This window comes from Rhinopithecus bieti, unplaced genomic scaffold, assembly GCF_001698545.2.
Source record: "Rhinopithecus bieti isolate Rb0 unplaced genomic scaffold, ASM169854v2 scaffold_15776, whole genome shotgun sequence".
In the NCBI taxonomy this organism is placed as follows: domain Eukaryota; kingdom Metazoa; phylum Chordata; class Mammalia; order Primates; family Cercopithecidae; genus Rhinopithecus; species Rhinopithecus bieti.
In genome coordinates, this window is record NW_016808836.1 from 1,720,585 (window position 1) to 1,735,335 (window position 14,751).

At 49.0% G+C, this 14,751-nt stretch overlaps 1 protein-coding gene across 1 annotated transcript; it reads right to left on the reverse strand.

The window, feature by feature from the left end:
• Nucleotides 1-29: 29 nt before the first annotated feature.
• Nucleotides 30-12,514, reverse strand: FBL (fibrillarin rRNA 2'-O-methyltransferase). Its single transcript, XM_017887504.1, has 9 exons — nt 12,391-12,514; nt 6,130-6,297; nt 5,923-6,024; nt 5,742-5,836; nt 4,606-4,776; nt 3,253-3,385; nt 2,103-2,215; nt 240-385; nt 30-134 (listed from the first exon to the last, which is right to left on the reverse strand). The coding sequence occupies exons 1-9, from the start codon at nt 12,398-12,400 to the stop codon at nt 110-112; spliced, it is 963 nt and encodes a 320-aa protein (XP_017742993.1). The 5' UTR covers nt 12,401-12,514; the 3' UTR covers nt 30-109.
• Nucleotides 12,515-14,751: the final 2,237 nt, after the last annotated feature.

Here is a 14,751-nt window from a genome sequence, read left to right on the forward strand (position 1 = left end):
AAGGGGAGGAATGAGCAGCAGACATGGGAGACGGATGAGTCTTTTAATAGAAAAACACATGTGCAACAGTATCAACACACATCTCTAGCAATCCAGACAGCGCTGAACTTCAGTTCTTCACCTTGGGGGGTGGCCTGTGAGAGGAAGATACGTGATGAAGAAGGATCCCCAGGATCATGGCACTCAGGGTGCAAGGGACAGAGATGTCTGTCTTGGTGTATTGCTGGGCCCCTGCTCACCTGTACACTCCCACGACCACAGCATGGTCTCTTTCATATGGCTCAAGGGTCAACTGCTCCTGCGGCTTCATATTCTCCTGCTGCATCTTTTTCACTTCGGAGGCAAACACAGCCTCGGCTGAGGCTGTGGAGTCAATGCAGTTGGCCTAAAGAGGAGAAAGGACTGACTGATGTCTACAACAGGGCTTTGGGCTGTTTTCCTCTTGTGTGCTCTTTAAACCAGATGTTTTCATTGTTAATTCAAGTAAAACTCAGTGCTGTGCTTCTAATGTGTCCCCCAAAGTTCATGTGTGGGAACCTTAACGCTTAAATGCAACAGAACTTAGATGGGCCTTTGAAAGATGATTTAGGTCATGACGGCTCTGCCTTCCTGAATAGACTAATGCTATTATCACAAGAGTGAGTTCCTGATTAAAAGCATGATTATGCCCCCTTTCTATCTTGCTCTCACCCTTCTGCCAATGGATGACAGCAATTTGGCCCTCGCCAGATTCAGACCCCCAATCTTGGACTTTCCAGCCTTCGGAACTGGTAGCCAAATAAATTTCCGTTCATTATAAATTACCCAGTCTAAGGCTGGGCGTGGTGGCTCACACCTGTAATCCCAGCACTTTGGGAAGCCAAGGCAGGTGAATCACGAAATCAGGAGATCGAGACCATCCTGGCCAACATGGTGAAACCCTGTCTCCACTAAAAATACAAAAATTAGCCAGCTGTGGTGGCACACACCTGTAGTCCCAGCTACTCGGGAGGCTGAGGCAGGAGAATCGCTTGAACCCAGGAAATGGAGGTTGCAGTGCACTGAGATCATAACACTGCACTCCAACCTGGCAACAAAGTGAGACTCCATCTCAAAAAATAAAAATAAAAAAAATAAATTACTCATTCTATAGCATTCTGTGATAGCTGCATAAAAAGGGCCAAGACACTTGGGTTTAGGAAATGTGATAAAAGGGCTTAATTAAAGAAGTTTCTGGCTGGGTTCATGCCTGTAATCCTAGCACTTTGGGAGGCTAAGGCGGTGAGATTGCCTGAGTTCAGGAGCTCCAGACCAGCCTGAGCAACATAGCGAAACCCCATCTCCACTAAAAATATAAGTTAGCCAGGTGTGGTGGCACACATCTATAGTCCCAGCTACTTGGGAGGCTGAGGCATAAGAATTGCTTGAACCTGGGAGGCGGAGGTTGCAGTGAGCTGAGATTGCACCACTTCATGCTACCCTTGTGACACAGCGAGACTCTGTCTCAAAGTAAAAAAAAAAAAAAGGTTTTAGTTTGCTTTGGATTTGAAGCAGGAAGCCTCAAACAGTCCTATTTATCTAAAAGCCAGTGCTTACATTTTATACCCAGGAATTGTTTGGTTTATTTCTACTTCCTCTTCTTTAATAATAGTAGTAATGCAGTTGAGAATAATAAAACAAATGTAGTAAAAGGCTAACAAATGGTGAACCCTGTGAAGGGTGATGGGGGAGTCCTCCATTATTTCTAAATAAAACGTTGTGAAAGATGCACCTAGCTTTTATCTAGTATCTATTCTAGGCCAGGATCTTTTCTAAACACTTCATATATATTGACAAATTTGATCCTGTCATCCACCCTGAAAAAGATTAGTATTTCTATTTCACAAGTGAGGAAACTGAGGCATATAGGTTAAGTAACTTGCTCAGTTACACAGCAGGCTGGAATGAGATGGTCAGACTCAATTTTGCACTTGACCACTGCATTCTCCCGTCTCTTTAAATCCAAAGCTATAGTTTTGCAAACTTGGTCCCTCTGTTTTGGGTGGCTATTTGACAGATACAGATAGAGAAGATACCTCCCTAGAACACTGCCACCCCATCTTAGACTCCTCCAAACCCCGCACCTTAATGGAAATCACAAAGTGTCCTCCATTACGCAGGAAGGTGTGGGCATTCAGGGCCACAATCCGGGTCTGGTCGGGCTGGGCCACATCAGCAAAGATCACATCCACCATTGCTAAGGAGAAAGGGGCAGCAGTTACAAGTTGGAGTCAGAGATCATCCCAGACCCTCCCAGGGGCCTATGCCCATCACCAGCAGGTTCCTGGGAGATTCTCCCTGCCTCCAGTTTCACTCCCCACCTCCACTGGTCCCCCTCCCTCCAGTATCCCAAGATGAGTCCAAAACCCACAGTCACATCATTCATCCACTCTTCTTGGAAACCATGGTTGCCACCTACTCTGTGGCCAGCCCTGGGCCGGGCGTGGGGGACATAGAGACGAGTCAGACCCGGACCCTGCCCTCGAGACGCTCCCGGGTCTGGTGGGGAGAGACACGTCATCAAAAAGACAAGTAAGAGTGAGTGAGCACTTATAGGGAAGAGAGTCTGCAGGACCGTGAAATGAAAACAAGTCGCAGAACAAAGGGGATGGTATGAGTGCATGGGGGAAAAAAACAGAAAGAAAATAAGCAGAATGAAAAATAATGTATTTAAGGCAGTGTGACTTTTCAGAAATGAAAAGGTGGTATAATGAAAACTGATTACTCAAAACCTGGGAAAAGCAGACATCAAATTGTTCTCATCAGTTACCTCTGGGGGTGGTTTATAAGGCTTTTCAACTTTTATATTATACCTTTGCATGTTTTTTTAAACAAAGTCATTAATATTCACAATGGGCCCCTCCAGGTCAAGCCATGCTCAGTTCGTTTTCTGGGCTATGCTCTCACCAGCCAATGATAAGGACCCCCGAAAGGAGGCTTTTTATGCAGGGGCAGTGTAATAAATACAGGAGGCAGGAAGTACAGGAGACCTAGGAGATGGGGAGGAGACTGAAGGAGAGGAGCTTGGCCCTCCAAGGGTGGCTTCCAAGATTCTGAAGTCAAGCTGCCACCTCTACAACCTCACCTAGCTCCCCTTACCCCTTTCTATTCCTGGAGACTCAAGAGGTCTGCTCATCCACTCCAACTCCATCCAAATCAGGGGTCCACTGGCTTCTTCCAGGAAGCCTGCAGTGGCCTGTCCTACCCCACCGGGGCCACCCCCAGACCCCTCACCGATGAGCATGCGGTATTTGTGTGGGTGCCGAGCATCCTCGATCACAGGAATGATGTTGGTCCTCTTCTTGGCCAAGTTAATGAGGTCACGGCCAGAGCGGTGGGAGAACTCGACTGCATAGACTAGACCATCCTAAAATAAATTAAAAATGAATCAACAATGATGCTAGTTCTCAGGCATGGAGTGCCTACTTTAGGCCCATACACTCTACACAGCATCTCTTCCAACCCCCAAATCAAAACCCTACCATATAATGACTATTGTTATCATGCCCATTTTACACACGAATACACTGAGGTCCAGACATAAGTCACCGGTCGAGGGTTATTCAGCAAGTAGCAAAAGAACCCAAAGAACCCAATCCCATCTGCCTGAGAGCCCAGGCTCCCAACACAGGCTTAAAGCCAGGAAGCCAAGGCACAGAGATGATGTAACCATGGGTCAATCACTGCTGTAAGCACCTTTCAGAAATTAACTCATTTAATCTTCACAAGTCTATGTTCCAGAGAGGTAAACTGAGGCTTGGATGGGTTAGGTAACTTGCCTGATTAAAGCCTGACAGTTTGTTTTCTTGTTTGTTTGTTTTGTTTTGTTTTTGAGACGGAGTCGCGCTCTGTTGCTCAGGCTGGAGTGCAGTGGTGCAATCTCAGCTTAGTGCAACATCCACCTCCCAGGTTCAAGCAATTCTCCTGTCTCAGCCTCCCGAGTAGCTGGGACTACAGGCACAAGCCACCACACCCTGCTAATTTTTGTATTTTTAGTAGAGACGGGGTTTTACCATATTGGTCAGGCTGGTCTTGAACTCCTGACCTCAGGTGATCCACCTGCCTCGGCCTCCCAACATGTTGGGATTAAAGGCATGAGCCACCTCGTCTGGCCAAAGCCTGAGGCTTTAAGACACTACATTTAATAGCTTATAAACACGTAAAGTAACAAAGGGTAATGGAGTGGGACATGTGGGTGCCAGGGGCCCTCTAAATGGGAAGCCTATACAGGCTCAGAAACCATGAGATCTCCTGGTTCTTTCTAAAGAAACCAGAAAAGCAGGTTTTAGCAGCATAAAATTTTAAAGAGGCCCATCAAATCAAATAGTCTGGTATCTATACTCCCAGCTGTCTCTCTAACGTTGGTCACCCCATACCCACATCTCTTCCCTTGAGGCCAAGAACCCAGGAGCGAGGTTGAATGACGTTATCTGGTTCAAGCGGCTCCTTTTACTCACAGGCACTGTGACAGAAAAAGGCCTGGCCCTAAGTCACACAGTGAAGGCAAGCAGTCAAACCCTGCTATTCCAGGTTGGCAGAGGGGAGGGAGCCTTTGCCTCCTGCCTGACTCTCCATCCACTCACTCACCGGACCGACGATGTCAGAGACATGGGAGACGGTGGTGCCCGAGGCAGCCCCGAGGTAGAGCACCTTAGCCCCCGGTTTGATGTGGATCTGGTCCACACCACCCAGGATTGCTGCTGCCAACTTGGAGCGGAAAGGGTTCCAGGCTCGGTACTCGATTTTGTCATCTCCTTCCTAGATGACAGATGGGGACAGAAGTCAGTGCTAGGCTCTTCTGCAGGACCTCACTGCCCTTAACCCTAGGACCCTTGAAAGGAACTGGGCCGTCCTATCACTGCACAAGAACTCAACGTGAGTACAGAGCAGTGACCATGCACATGCCGTCGCTGCCCTCTCATAGAGGTTACTGACTCAAGGGGCAGCAACAGAGAATAAACACAAAGAGTAACAGTAAAACCAGCACTCGTTCAACAAACATGCACTGTGCCAGCATCTACGGTGTGCCAGACCCTGCTGTAGGCGCTGGGGACACAAGACAAGGATCCCTGCCCAGAAGGCGTAAGTATTCACCGAACTAGCTAAATATAACATGGCATATGAGATGGTGACAGGTGTTAAGGAGAGAAGACAAAGTCAGGAAAGAAGACATGAAGTTTGGGAAGCAGGGAAAGGAGCAGGTGAAAATGAGAAAGGGGGCCAGGGAGGGGCTGAAAGGCAGATTCCAAATCAGACCTGAAGGAGGCAAGGGGCCATTCAAGTTATCTGAGGAAGGACATTCCCAGGAGAGAGAAAGCAATTAGGAAGGCCCCAAGGCCTTGACAGGCAGAGTGGTGTGAGGCAGCCTGGAGAAGCAGATGATAAGGACGCAGCCTCCCACAGAGCTGGGAGTGGGAAGAGCAAGGCCAGGGTGGCTGGAGGACACTTGGTCAGATGGTTAGTGAAGGAGACAAGGCCGGGGGCCAGGCAGGGGGAACTAGAATGCGCAGGGTCTTGGAGGCCACAGTGAAGACTCAGGGGTCTAACCTGAAGGCAGTGGGGAGTCACAGAAGGCGGATTAGGAAGGGAACAGACAGTGTGGTTTGCATATTATGACAATCCTCCAGCTGTCATGTGCAGGACACAGGGTGAGGGTAGACACAGACTACTGGCTACACCCTCAGCTGCGACCCTGGTGGCTTGGACAGGGGCCCAGTTCTCACCGAAATCGAGACTCTCTTCTCCCCATAAACTGATTCCCCAGGGACCAGGTTTTTGGTGACCAGTGCATCTTCCTTTCCTCGACAAATGAAGACACCTAGGTGAGGGGATCAGAGCAGTGGTGAGGCCCCCTCGCCGCTCCCTGCCCCGAAGCCCAGCCAGCTCCCTGCCTTCCTCACTCACCCTCATGCCGATGCGGCTCCACCATCACATTCTTCCCCGACTGGTTTCCTCTTTTGCCTCCCCGACCACGACCCCGGTTGCCGCCAGAATGGAAGCCTCCACCTATAAAGGAGAGGTACAACAGGAGAGAAAGATCCTGAATCTCCGCCCTCCCCACTCCCCGCCTCAGGAAGGCCTCCTCCATAACCCCTAGCCAACCTTACTCACCACCTCTTCCTCCTCCTCCACCGCCGCCGCCACCGCCGCCGCCTCCTCGTCCACGACCTCTAAAGCCTCCACCTCGACCTCGGCCCCGCCAAAGCCCCTCGGCCTCCACGACCACCACGGTCACCAAAGCCCCTCGGCCGCCAAAGCCACCCCCACGGGGACTGAAACCTGTGGTGGAAACAAAAATAGGAATCAGGGCAATGAAGCTTGAGAGGTGAAGCCACCTTGTACCCAGCAATACCTCTCAGGCAAGAAACCTGAAATACGTGTGCCCGTGTACAGCAGGACACATTTCCAAGAATGTCCACAACAAAAGAAAAGCGAAGACTAACCCAAATGTCCATCAATAGAATGGACAAATAAAATAGAAGATATTCACAATCAAGATCACGAAAATGACCTTCAGTTATACACAACAGACTAATGTGAAAATCATAATACCTTTTTGTGCTTAGTGCTTTTTTTGAGATGGGGTCTCGCTCTGCCCCTCAAGTTGGAGAGCAGTGGCGCAATCATAGCTCACTGCAGCCTTGAACTCCTGGGCTCAAGCAATTCTCCTGCCTCAGTCTCTGAAGTAGCTAAATTACAGGTGTGTGCCACAACTCCCGGCTAAGTTTTTTTTTTTGTAGAGATGGAGGTCTCACTATGTTGCCCAGGCTAGTCTCCAGCTCCTGGCTCAAGTGATCCTCCTGCCTTGGCCTCCTGAAGTGCTGGGATGACAGGTGTCAGGCACCACACCCAGCCACAATCACGTTGCCCAAGAAAAGGGGCAAGGGAATGAGAAATGCAAAACTCATGATATTGGCAAATGGGAAGGAGATACTAATAGGGGGTTGGGATAGGGGAGGAGTACGTGAGTAGATGTAGGTTACTGTTAATATCCTCGTTTCCTTGGTTGCATAGCAGAGTCACAGAATTCATTCCATGTCAATATTAATTACTGTGAAGAGTGAGCCCCTGCACATGAGCACATGCTGGGACAACAGGGTCCCCTAGACTCTGGAAACGTCTTCAGACCCTCCCACTCCTGACCTTGGAGCTGGAAGAAAAGTGTCAACCCCAGCCCCACAACAGAGGGGAGTACAGCACGATGTCATCCCTAACTCATCTCCCTGCTTCCAAGCTTAAAGACGTCCCTGTCCGCTCAGGGGAAAAACAAGAAAAAGCAGAACAAACTGCCATTAAAGAATGGGCTACACTTTACAAGTAGTTTGCGGCGTGTCAGTAAGAAATAATATGTTAAAGAAATGATAGACTCATATAGGCTTTATTCTTACCAGTTCAGGACAGCAAACACCATTAGCACAAAACAATGTTTAAAACAGCACTCTGGTGCTAACAGATTCAATATTTTCTGCGATTTGGTTTCAAAAACTCAGAAGTACTAAATCACACAAGTTAAAAAAAAAATAGTTGGAAAACCAGTGGTTTAAAATTATCTCACATGATGTAATCTATTCAATAATAAGTTTGCTCATGTTTTTTGTACAGATACATTATGATCTTATCCTACGAACCCTTCATGCATCTTAATGGTATTACAGATAAAAAATGTATCTTTTAACCTAATTTAATCTTTAAAATGAACGGTTTCATTTTCAAAACTTCCAAACATAACAAAAGTTGTTTACTTTTAATCTTCTACTCCCTCTACAGTCCACTTTTCACACAGCAGCTAATACATGCTGTGTTTAAAACAGCAAGTCAGATCTCATCATGCCCTTGCGCAAATCCCTCCAATGGTTTTCCACCACATCCAAAACGAAATAAAAATTCCTTTCCCTGGCTTACAAAGCCTGAAATCAAAGCCTAAAATCCTTAGGCTTTAAATTCTGATTTCATTGCTCTGAGCGCAAGGTCTTCCCCTCAATAAAGCTCTCCAGGTGACTCCAAGGTGCAGCCCGCATTGGGAATCATCCTTGTAAGGATCTGGCCTGTGCTGACTTCCCTGACTTCATTCTATGCTGGGTCCCATGCTCTTCCCCACCAAGCATACACAGTCCAGCTTCTAAATCTTTTCCACGTGCTGTCCCCACTGCCCGGCTCCTGCAGACATGTGCACGGCTCACTCGCTCCTTCACTGCATTCTGGTCTATGATAAAATGTTAGTTCCTCAGAAGGGCCTACTTTGGCCATCGTACCCTTACCCTGCTTTATTTCCCTTCAAATCAGTGATGACACATGGCATTTTTAATATTATTACTGCCTGCCTCCCCCGCTAAGATCAAGCTCCAAAGGGGCAGGGATTTTTAATTGTTTTGGTCACCACCGCATCCCCAAAACCCTGCACAACATCTGGCACGAAGTATGGGCTCAATAAATGTTAAATGAGCACTGTGCTGATGATTCTTAAACCCTGGGCCCTGCCTCAAGGAGAAAGCACCCTCTGTTTGTTCAGAAAGCACGTGATCCATCAGCTGGTGACCAGGGAAGCGCTGGTCACTCCCCTCAAGTATCCCTTATGGAGAGACTGGCAATGTTGTTGCCACTCTCCACCCTAGTGAGTAAGGAAGGTTCACAGGGGTCTTGAAAACTTCATCTGTAAGACATGGAACAATATAGTGCCAGGCCAGGTGCCGTGGCTCATGCCTGTAATCCCAGCACTTTGGGAGACCCAGGCAGGTGGAGAGTTTGAGGCCAGGAGTTCAAGACCAGCCTGGCCAACATAGTGAAACCCTGTCTCTACAAAAAAATTAGCTAGGCATGGTGGCACATGGCCGTAATCCCAGCTACTTGGAAGGCTGAGGCACAAGAATCAATTGAACACAGGAGGTGGAGGTTGCAGTAACTTGAGATGGTGCCACTGCACTCCAGCCTGGGTGACAGGGATTCAGTATCAAAAATAAATAAATAAAAAAATGCAGTGCCCATCCTATAGGGCTGTAAAGATTAAATGCCTTGTACACACAGAGCACTTCACATATACACTATCTGGCACCTACTTTGAACATCATCACTCAAACTCAGGGGAACGAGTCTCCTCTTCCCTCCTCATGCACCTTAATGGTATTAACGATGAAAATGTAACTTTTATTTTTATTTTATTTTATTATTATTATTTTTTTTTGAGACGGAGTCTCGCTCTGTCGCCCAGGCTGGAGTGCAGTGGCGCGATCTCGGCTCACTGCAAGCTCCGCCTCCCGGGTTTACGCCATTCTCCTGCCTCAGCCTCCGAGTAGCTGGGACTACAGGCGCCCGCCACCTCGCCTGGCTAGTTTTTTTTTTTTTATTTTTAGTAGAGACGGGGTTTCACCGTGTTAGCCAGGACGGTCTCGATCTCCTGACCTCGTGATCCACCCGCCTCGGCCTCCCAAAGTGCTGGGATTACAGGCTTGAGCCACCGCGCCCGGCGAAAATGTAACTTTGAATAGCTACTCCTAATGTGATCTTTTAAAATGAACAGTTTCCTTTTCAAAACTCCAGAACATAACCAAGAGTTGTTCACTTTTTATCTTCTATCCCCCTACAGTCCACTTTCCACACAGCAACTAATAAGTGCTGTTTTTGTTTTGTTTTGTTTTATTACACTTTAAGTTCTAGGGTACATGTGCACAACGTGCAGGTTTGTTACATATGTATACATGTGCCATGCTGGTGTGCTGCACCCATTAACTCGTAATTTACATTAGGTATATCTCCTAATGCTATCCCTCCCACTCCCCCCACCCCACATACAGGACCCGGTGTGGTGATGTTCCCCTTCCTGTGTCCAAGTGTTCTCATTGTTCAATTCCCACCTATGAGTGGAGAACATGCGGTGTTTGGTTTTTTATTCTTCCCAACAGTTTGCTGAGATGACGGTTTTCCAGCTGCATCCATGTGCCTAATAGCACTCAGATCTCATCATTTTCTGCCCAAACCCTCCAACAGTTTCCAAAGCCAGGACCTTCATTTAGGGGAGTATGCCACAGCTAGGTTATGAAAGTCTCAACCACAGGCTAATAAAAAGGAGTATTGGCATGTTGCACGGGGCGGAGTGGGCAGGAGTGTAAACTTTCAATCCCAGATACAAACATCTCATTTCAGGTCCTGGAGCTTTTTGGGGAAAATGTATCCAAAAAGCACCCATCCTCAGAAAAAACACCATGTTCACACAAACTTTTCCACTAAGTTCTTTTTTGGGGAGGAGGGGGTTCCACAAACTCCCTGATTTAAAATCTGCTCTCCTTCCACAGCCTTCTCCCATCTCAACATGGCAAATTCCCATCCTAGCTTACACACCCCCAAACCCTTGGTTATTCCTTGACTCTGCTTGCACATCCCACATACAATCTGTTGGTTCTGTCTTCAAAAGCATGTTAAAACTGTCAGCATGTCCCACTGCTTCCATCCTGGTCCACACACACCTCCTAATTACAGCAACAAGCTTCCCACCGATTTGCCTGCTTTCACATTGGCCACCCTGAGGTCTTTCACACATCGAAGGCCAAAGAAAAAGAATCCCTTTTAAAATGTCAAGACTGCACCACGCCCCCTGCTCAAAAGCTCCCAAGGGTTTCCCCTCATCAGACCTAAAATTCTTACTAAAGAGCTAACACTCTGAGGCCGGGCGCGGTGGCTCAAGCCTGTAATCCCAGCACTTTGGGAGGGAGACGGGACAGTCACGAGGTCAGGAGATACAGACCATCCTGGCTAACACGTGAAACCCCGTCTCTACTAAAATATCAAAAAAAAACTAAGCCGGGCGAGGTGGCGGGCGCCTGTAGTCCCCAGCTACTCGGGAGCTGAGGCAGGAGAATGCGTGAACCCGAGAGGCGGAGCTTGCAGTGAGCTGAGAACGGCCACTACACCTCCAGCCTGGGCGACAGAGCGAGACCTCCGTCTCAAAAAAAAAAAAAAAAAAAAAAAAAAGAGCTAACACCTGACAACTTTTACAACTTCACATTCTACCACACAACGGAGGAAGGTTGGAAGAAGGGGTATCCTCCATTTCTGAGGGAATCATAGACCAGGATGCCTGCAGGCAAGTCAGGATCTCAACAGGAGAGATACTTGGCCTACAATCCCTCACCTCACTTCATCAGGAGAGCCCCCAAACACGGAAGAGAAAGGGAGCTTGGGAGAAGGGCACGGATCCACAAATCTCCTGCCAGGTGACTCCAATCTCTCCACACAAACACACACAAAAAAGAAAAATAAAGCCTGTTCCAGGAAAACAGACCCTTTGGGCCATGGTGGAAAATTCTCCAAACTCAGTGAAGCAAGTTCTCACACAGACGAGTGGAGGTTGGGCAGGTCAGATGGAGGAAGTGCTCAGACACCACGGAGAAGGATTCTAGTTTTGTTCTCTTTGAGAAAGATAAAGGTAACAATTAGAGCCAATACTATTATTTCAAACACTGCTATTTGTTTTTAAACGTCGCTTAATCCTAACTAGCGCCATTTTACTGATGAGAAAACAGAGGCTCAGAGAGGTAAAGCCACTTGCCCAAGGTCACACTGCAGGCTAAGAAGCTGAGCCAGAACTGAAATACTGAACTGAGGCCCTTCTGTCAAAGCTAGGACCCTCCTCATTCCACCATGAAGGCAGTGGGTTCAGCAGACTCTAATGGAAAATCGAAAGAAAACCACTTACGTCCTGTGACAACCACCCACCCCCCTACCCCAATCTAATGCCGAGCTTGTTAAGTCTCGCCCCGGAGGTGGAAATCTTAGTCCCCAAATCTCCACTCCATCCCTGGGGATCCGCCCCCCGTAAGTGCAGAAGGCGGGAAAGTGAGCCAGACTGCCGCACACGGCCAACCGAGGAGTCCTCCGCTCCGGCCCACTCGGAAAAGCTGGGTTTGGGGGATAAGGGGATGGTGGTGGTGGCAGCGACAGGGAAGGCAAATAGGGGCTTCCCACACACATCTCCAGGACCCAAGGTCAGGAACTCTCCATCTCCGACCCAAGACTGATTCCCAAAACACGCCCAGCGATCCAAGACTCCAGATGCCGGGATCCAGACTCTAGTCCAAGACTCCTGAGTGCCGCCTCCTGCCCAATATCCAAAATCCCTATTAGACGGCCTCAATGAGACGAACCCCAGGTCAAGACCCCCAATGCCAGGCCCAAGGCCTTCCTCGACTCACGACCGTGACCTCCGAAGCCAGTCACAAACCCCTAGACCTCCTGGAATCAGGATCCCCCTTCCCACAGGAGACTGGATCCGTGCTCAGAACCCCTGCCCCCAGGCCAAGGCCCCACCCCTCCGATTCTGGCCTGGCACCCAGATTCCCGCCCGGCCTCCGTCCCTGATCCCGGACCCCACCCCAGCCTGACCTGGCTTCATGGCGAGCCCTGGTTTGTGCGGCTCCGGAGCCCGCGGCGTTCACAACTCCACGAGTCCGGGGCTTTCGCACGTGGAAAAGAGCGCAGGCGCGCGGCGACGTGCAGCGCGTGACGCAACCACGTAGCACCGCCCCGGGCCCCTGCCCCTCCCGGAGCTCGGCGCACGCACAGTGGGCGTGGATTCTCGAGCCTATTGAAACTACGCCGGTTGCTCTCACTGTCTGCCTTCCCAGCCTTTGCTTGTGCAGCGGTCTCCCTAAACTCGCTTCCAGTTTCCTCTTCCCCAGTGCGAGCACCCCAATAATCAGGGCTCATAGCGAGGCCTGTGCCCTCTGCCCCCTCTTTTGTATTCCTAACTCCCTGAGGTCCCTGTACACCCGAAACGGCTTCTCTGACACATTTCCAGCGCTAAGAACAGTGACCGACTCTGGGCTTCCATTCATACATCCGAAAAACATTTACCGTGCACCTCCTGTGTACCAGGCGGTGTTCTAGGAGCTGGGAATACAGCGGTGTACGAGACATAAAAATCTCCACTCTCTTGGAGTTCATCTTTTTAATGGAGGAAATAGACACCAAACATGTTGAATGTTAGAAGGCAGTAAGTGCTTTGGAGAAAATAAAACAGCAGGGAAAGGGGATAGAGATTTTGGAGGGCAAGGGATTTTTGTTTTTTTGGCATGGTGGTCAGGGTGACTTTTGAGCTAAAGAGCTGAAGGAAGTGAGGAGTGAGGCATGCACCTATCTAGGGGAAGAGAGTTCCAGGCAGGGAAGAGATCTGCAAATGCAGAGGCCCTGAAGAAGGAAAGATACGGGAAGTTGGAGAGATAATGAGGAGGGCGGTTGGGGCAAAGAGAGCAAGATGGAGAGTGAGAGAAGATAAGGGCGGGTGGCTAACAAGGGCAGATTGTGCGGAGCTTTGTGGGACATAGTGAGGACTTTGGCAGTAAGATGGAACCATGGAAGGGTTCCAAGCAGAGAAGGAATGTGATCTGACACAGGTCCCTCTGGCTGTGTGTGGGAAGCAGACTGCAGGCGTGAGGGTGGAAGCAGGAAAACCGAGGACTGGCTGCTGCCATGAATCAGAAGGAGACAAGGATGGACAAGATCAGAGTGGGGGCAGAGAGTGGCGTCAGGGGTCAACAGATTCTGCTTAAGTGTTAAGAATTTTGTGGGCCGGACGCGGTGGCTCAAGCCTGTAATCCCAGCACTTTAGGAGGCCAAGGCGGGCGGATTACGAGGTCAGGAGATCGAGACCATCCTGGCTAACACAGTGAAACATCGTCTCTACTAAAGAATACAAAAAATTAGCCGGGCGTGGTGGCGGGCGCCTATAGTCCCTGCTACTCGGGAGGCTGAGGCAGAAGAATGGCGTGAACCCAGGAGGCGGAGGTTGCAGTGAGCCGAGATTGCGCCACTGCACTCCAGCCTGGGTGACAGAGCGAGACTCCGTCTCAAAAAAAAAAAAAAAAAAGAATTTTGTGCTTTGTAATTGTATAATATCAATATCCATCCCTATATTCATTTTGCAAAGCAAGACAACTGCTGTGATAAGAAGTTACTGAAAACTTCCAAAAGAACCTACCTGTCCAGAGCCTAGATGTTAACTCTGTTCCATTCAGTGCCCTATCACTCTAGGCCTAGGACAGGCCTGTGGGTGCCCAGTAAATGTCTGTTGAATGAATGGACAGCCTCATACTGCTGTGAGTTCTCTGTGTACAGTGTTCCAGTTGTGGAATGCCACCAATTTGCACAGAAACATTGCTGAAAAATTGTTTAGATATTATGATGGAAAATCTGCTTAAACTTTTCAGAACCGGTCAGGGCAGTAGCTCACGCCTGTAATCCAGGCACTTTGGGAGGCTGAGGCGGGTGGATCACGAGGTCAGGAGATCGAGACCATCCTATCTAACACAGTGAAACCCTGTCTCTACTAAAAATACAAAAAAATTAGCCAGCGTGGTGGCGGGCGCCTGTAATCCCAGCTACTCGTGAGGCTGAGGCAGGAGAATGGCGTGAACCCGGGAGGCAGAGGTGGCAGTGAGTTGAGATCACGCCACTGCATTCTAGCCTGGGTGACAGAGCGAGACTCCGTCTCAAAAAAAAAAAAAAAAAAAAATTAGCTGGTCATGATTCCTTGCACCTGCAATCCCAGCTGCTCAAGAGGCTGAGGCAGGTGGATCCTTTGAGCCCCGGAGGTCAAGGCTGCAGTGAGCCGTGATCGCACCACTGCACTCCAGCCTAGGTCACAGAGCGACATCTCTGTCTCAAAACAAAAACAAAAAAAACAAATAAAAGTTTTTTCAACTATGAGATGAGATAGTTGAGTCTGTTCTGGATTTCTAGGAGATG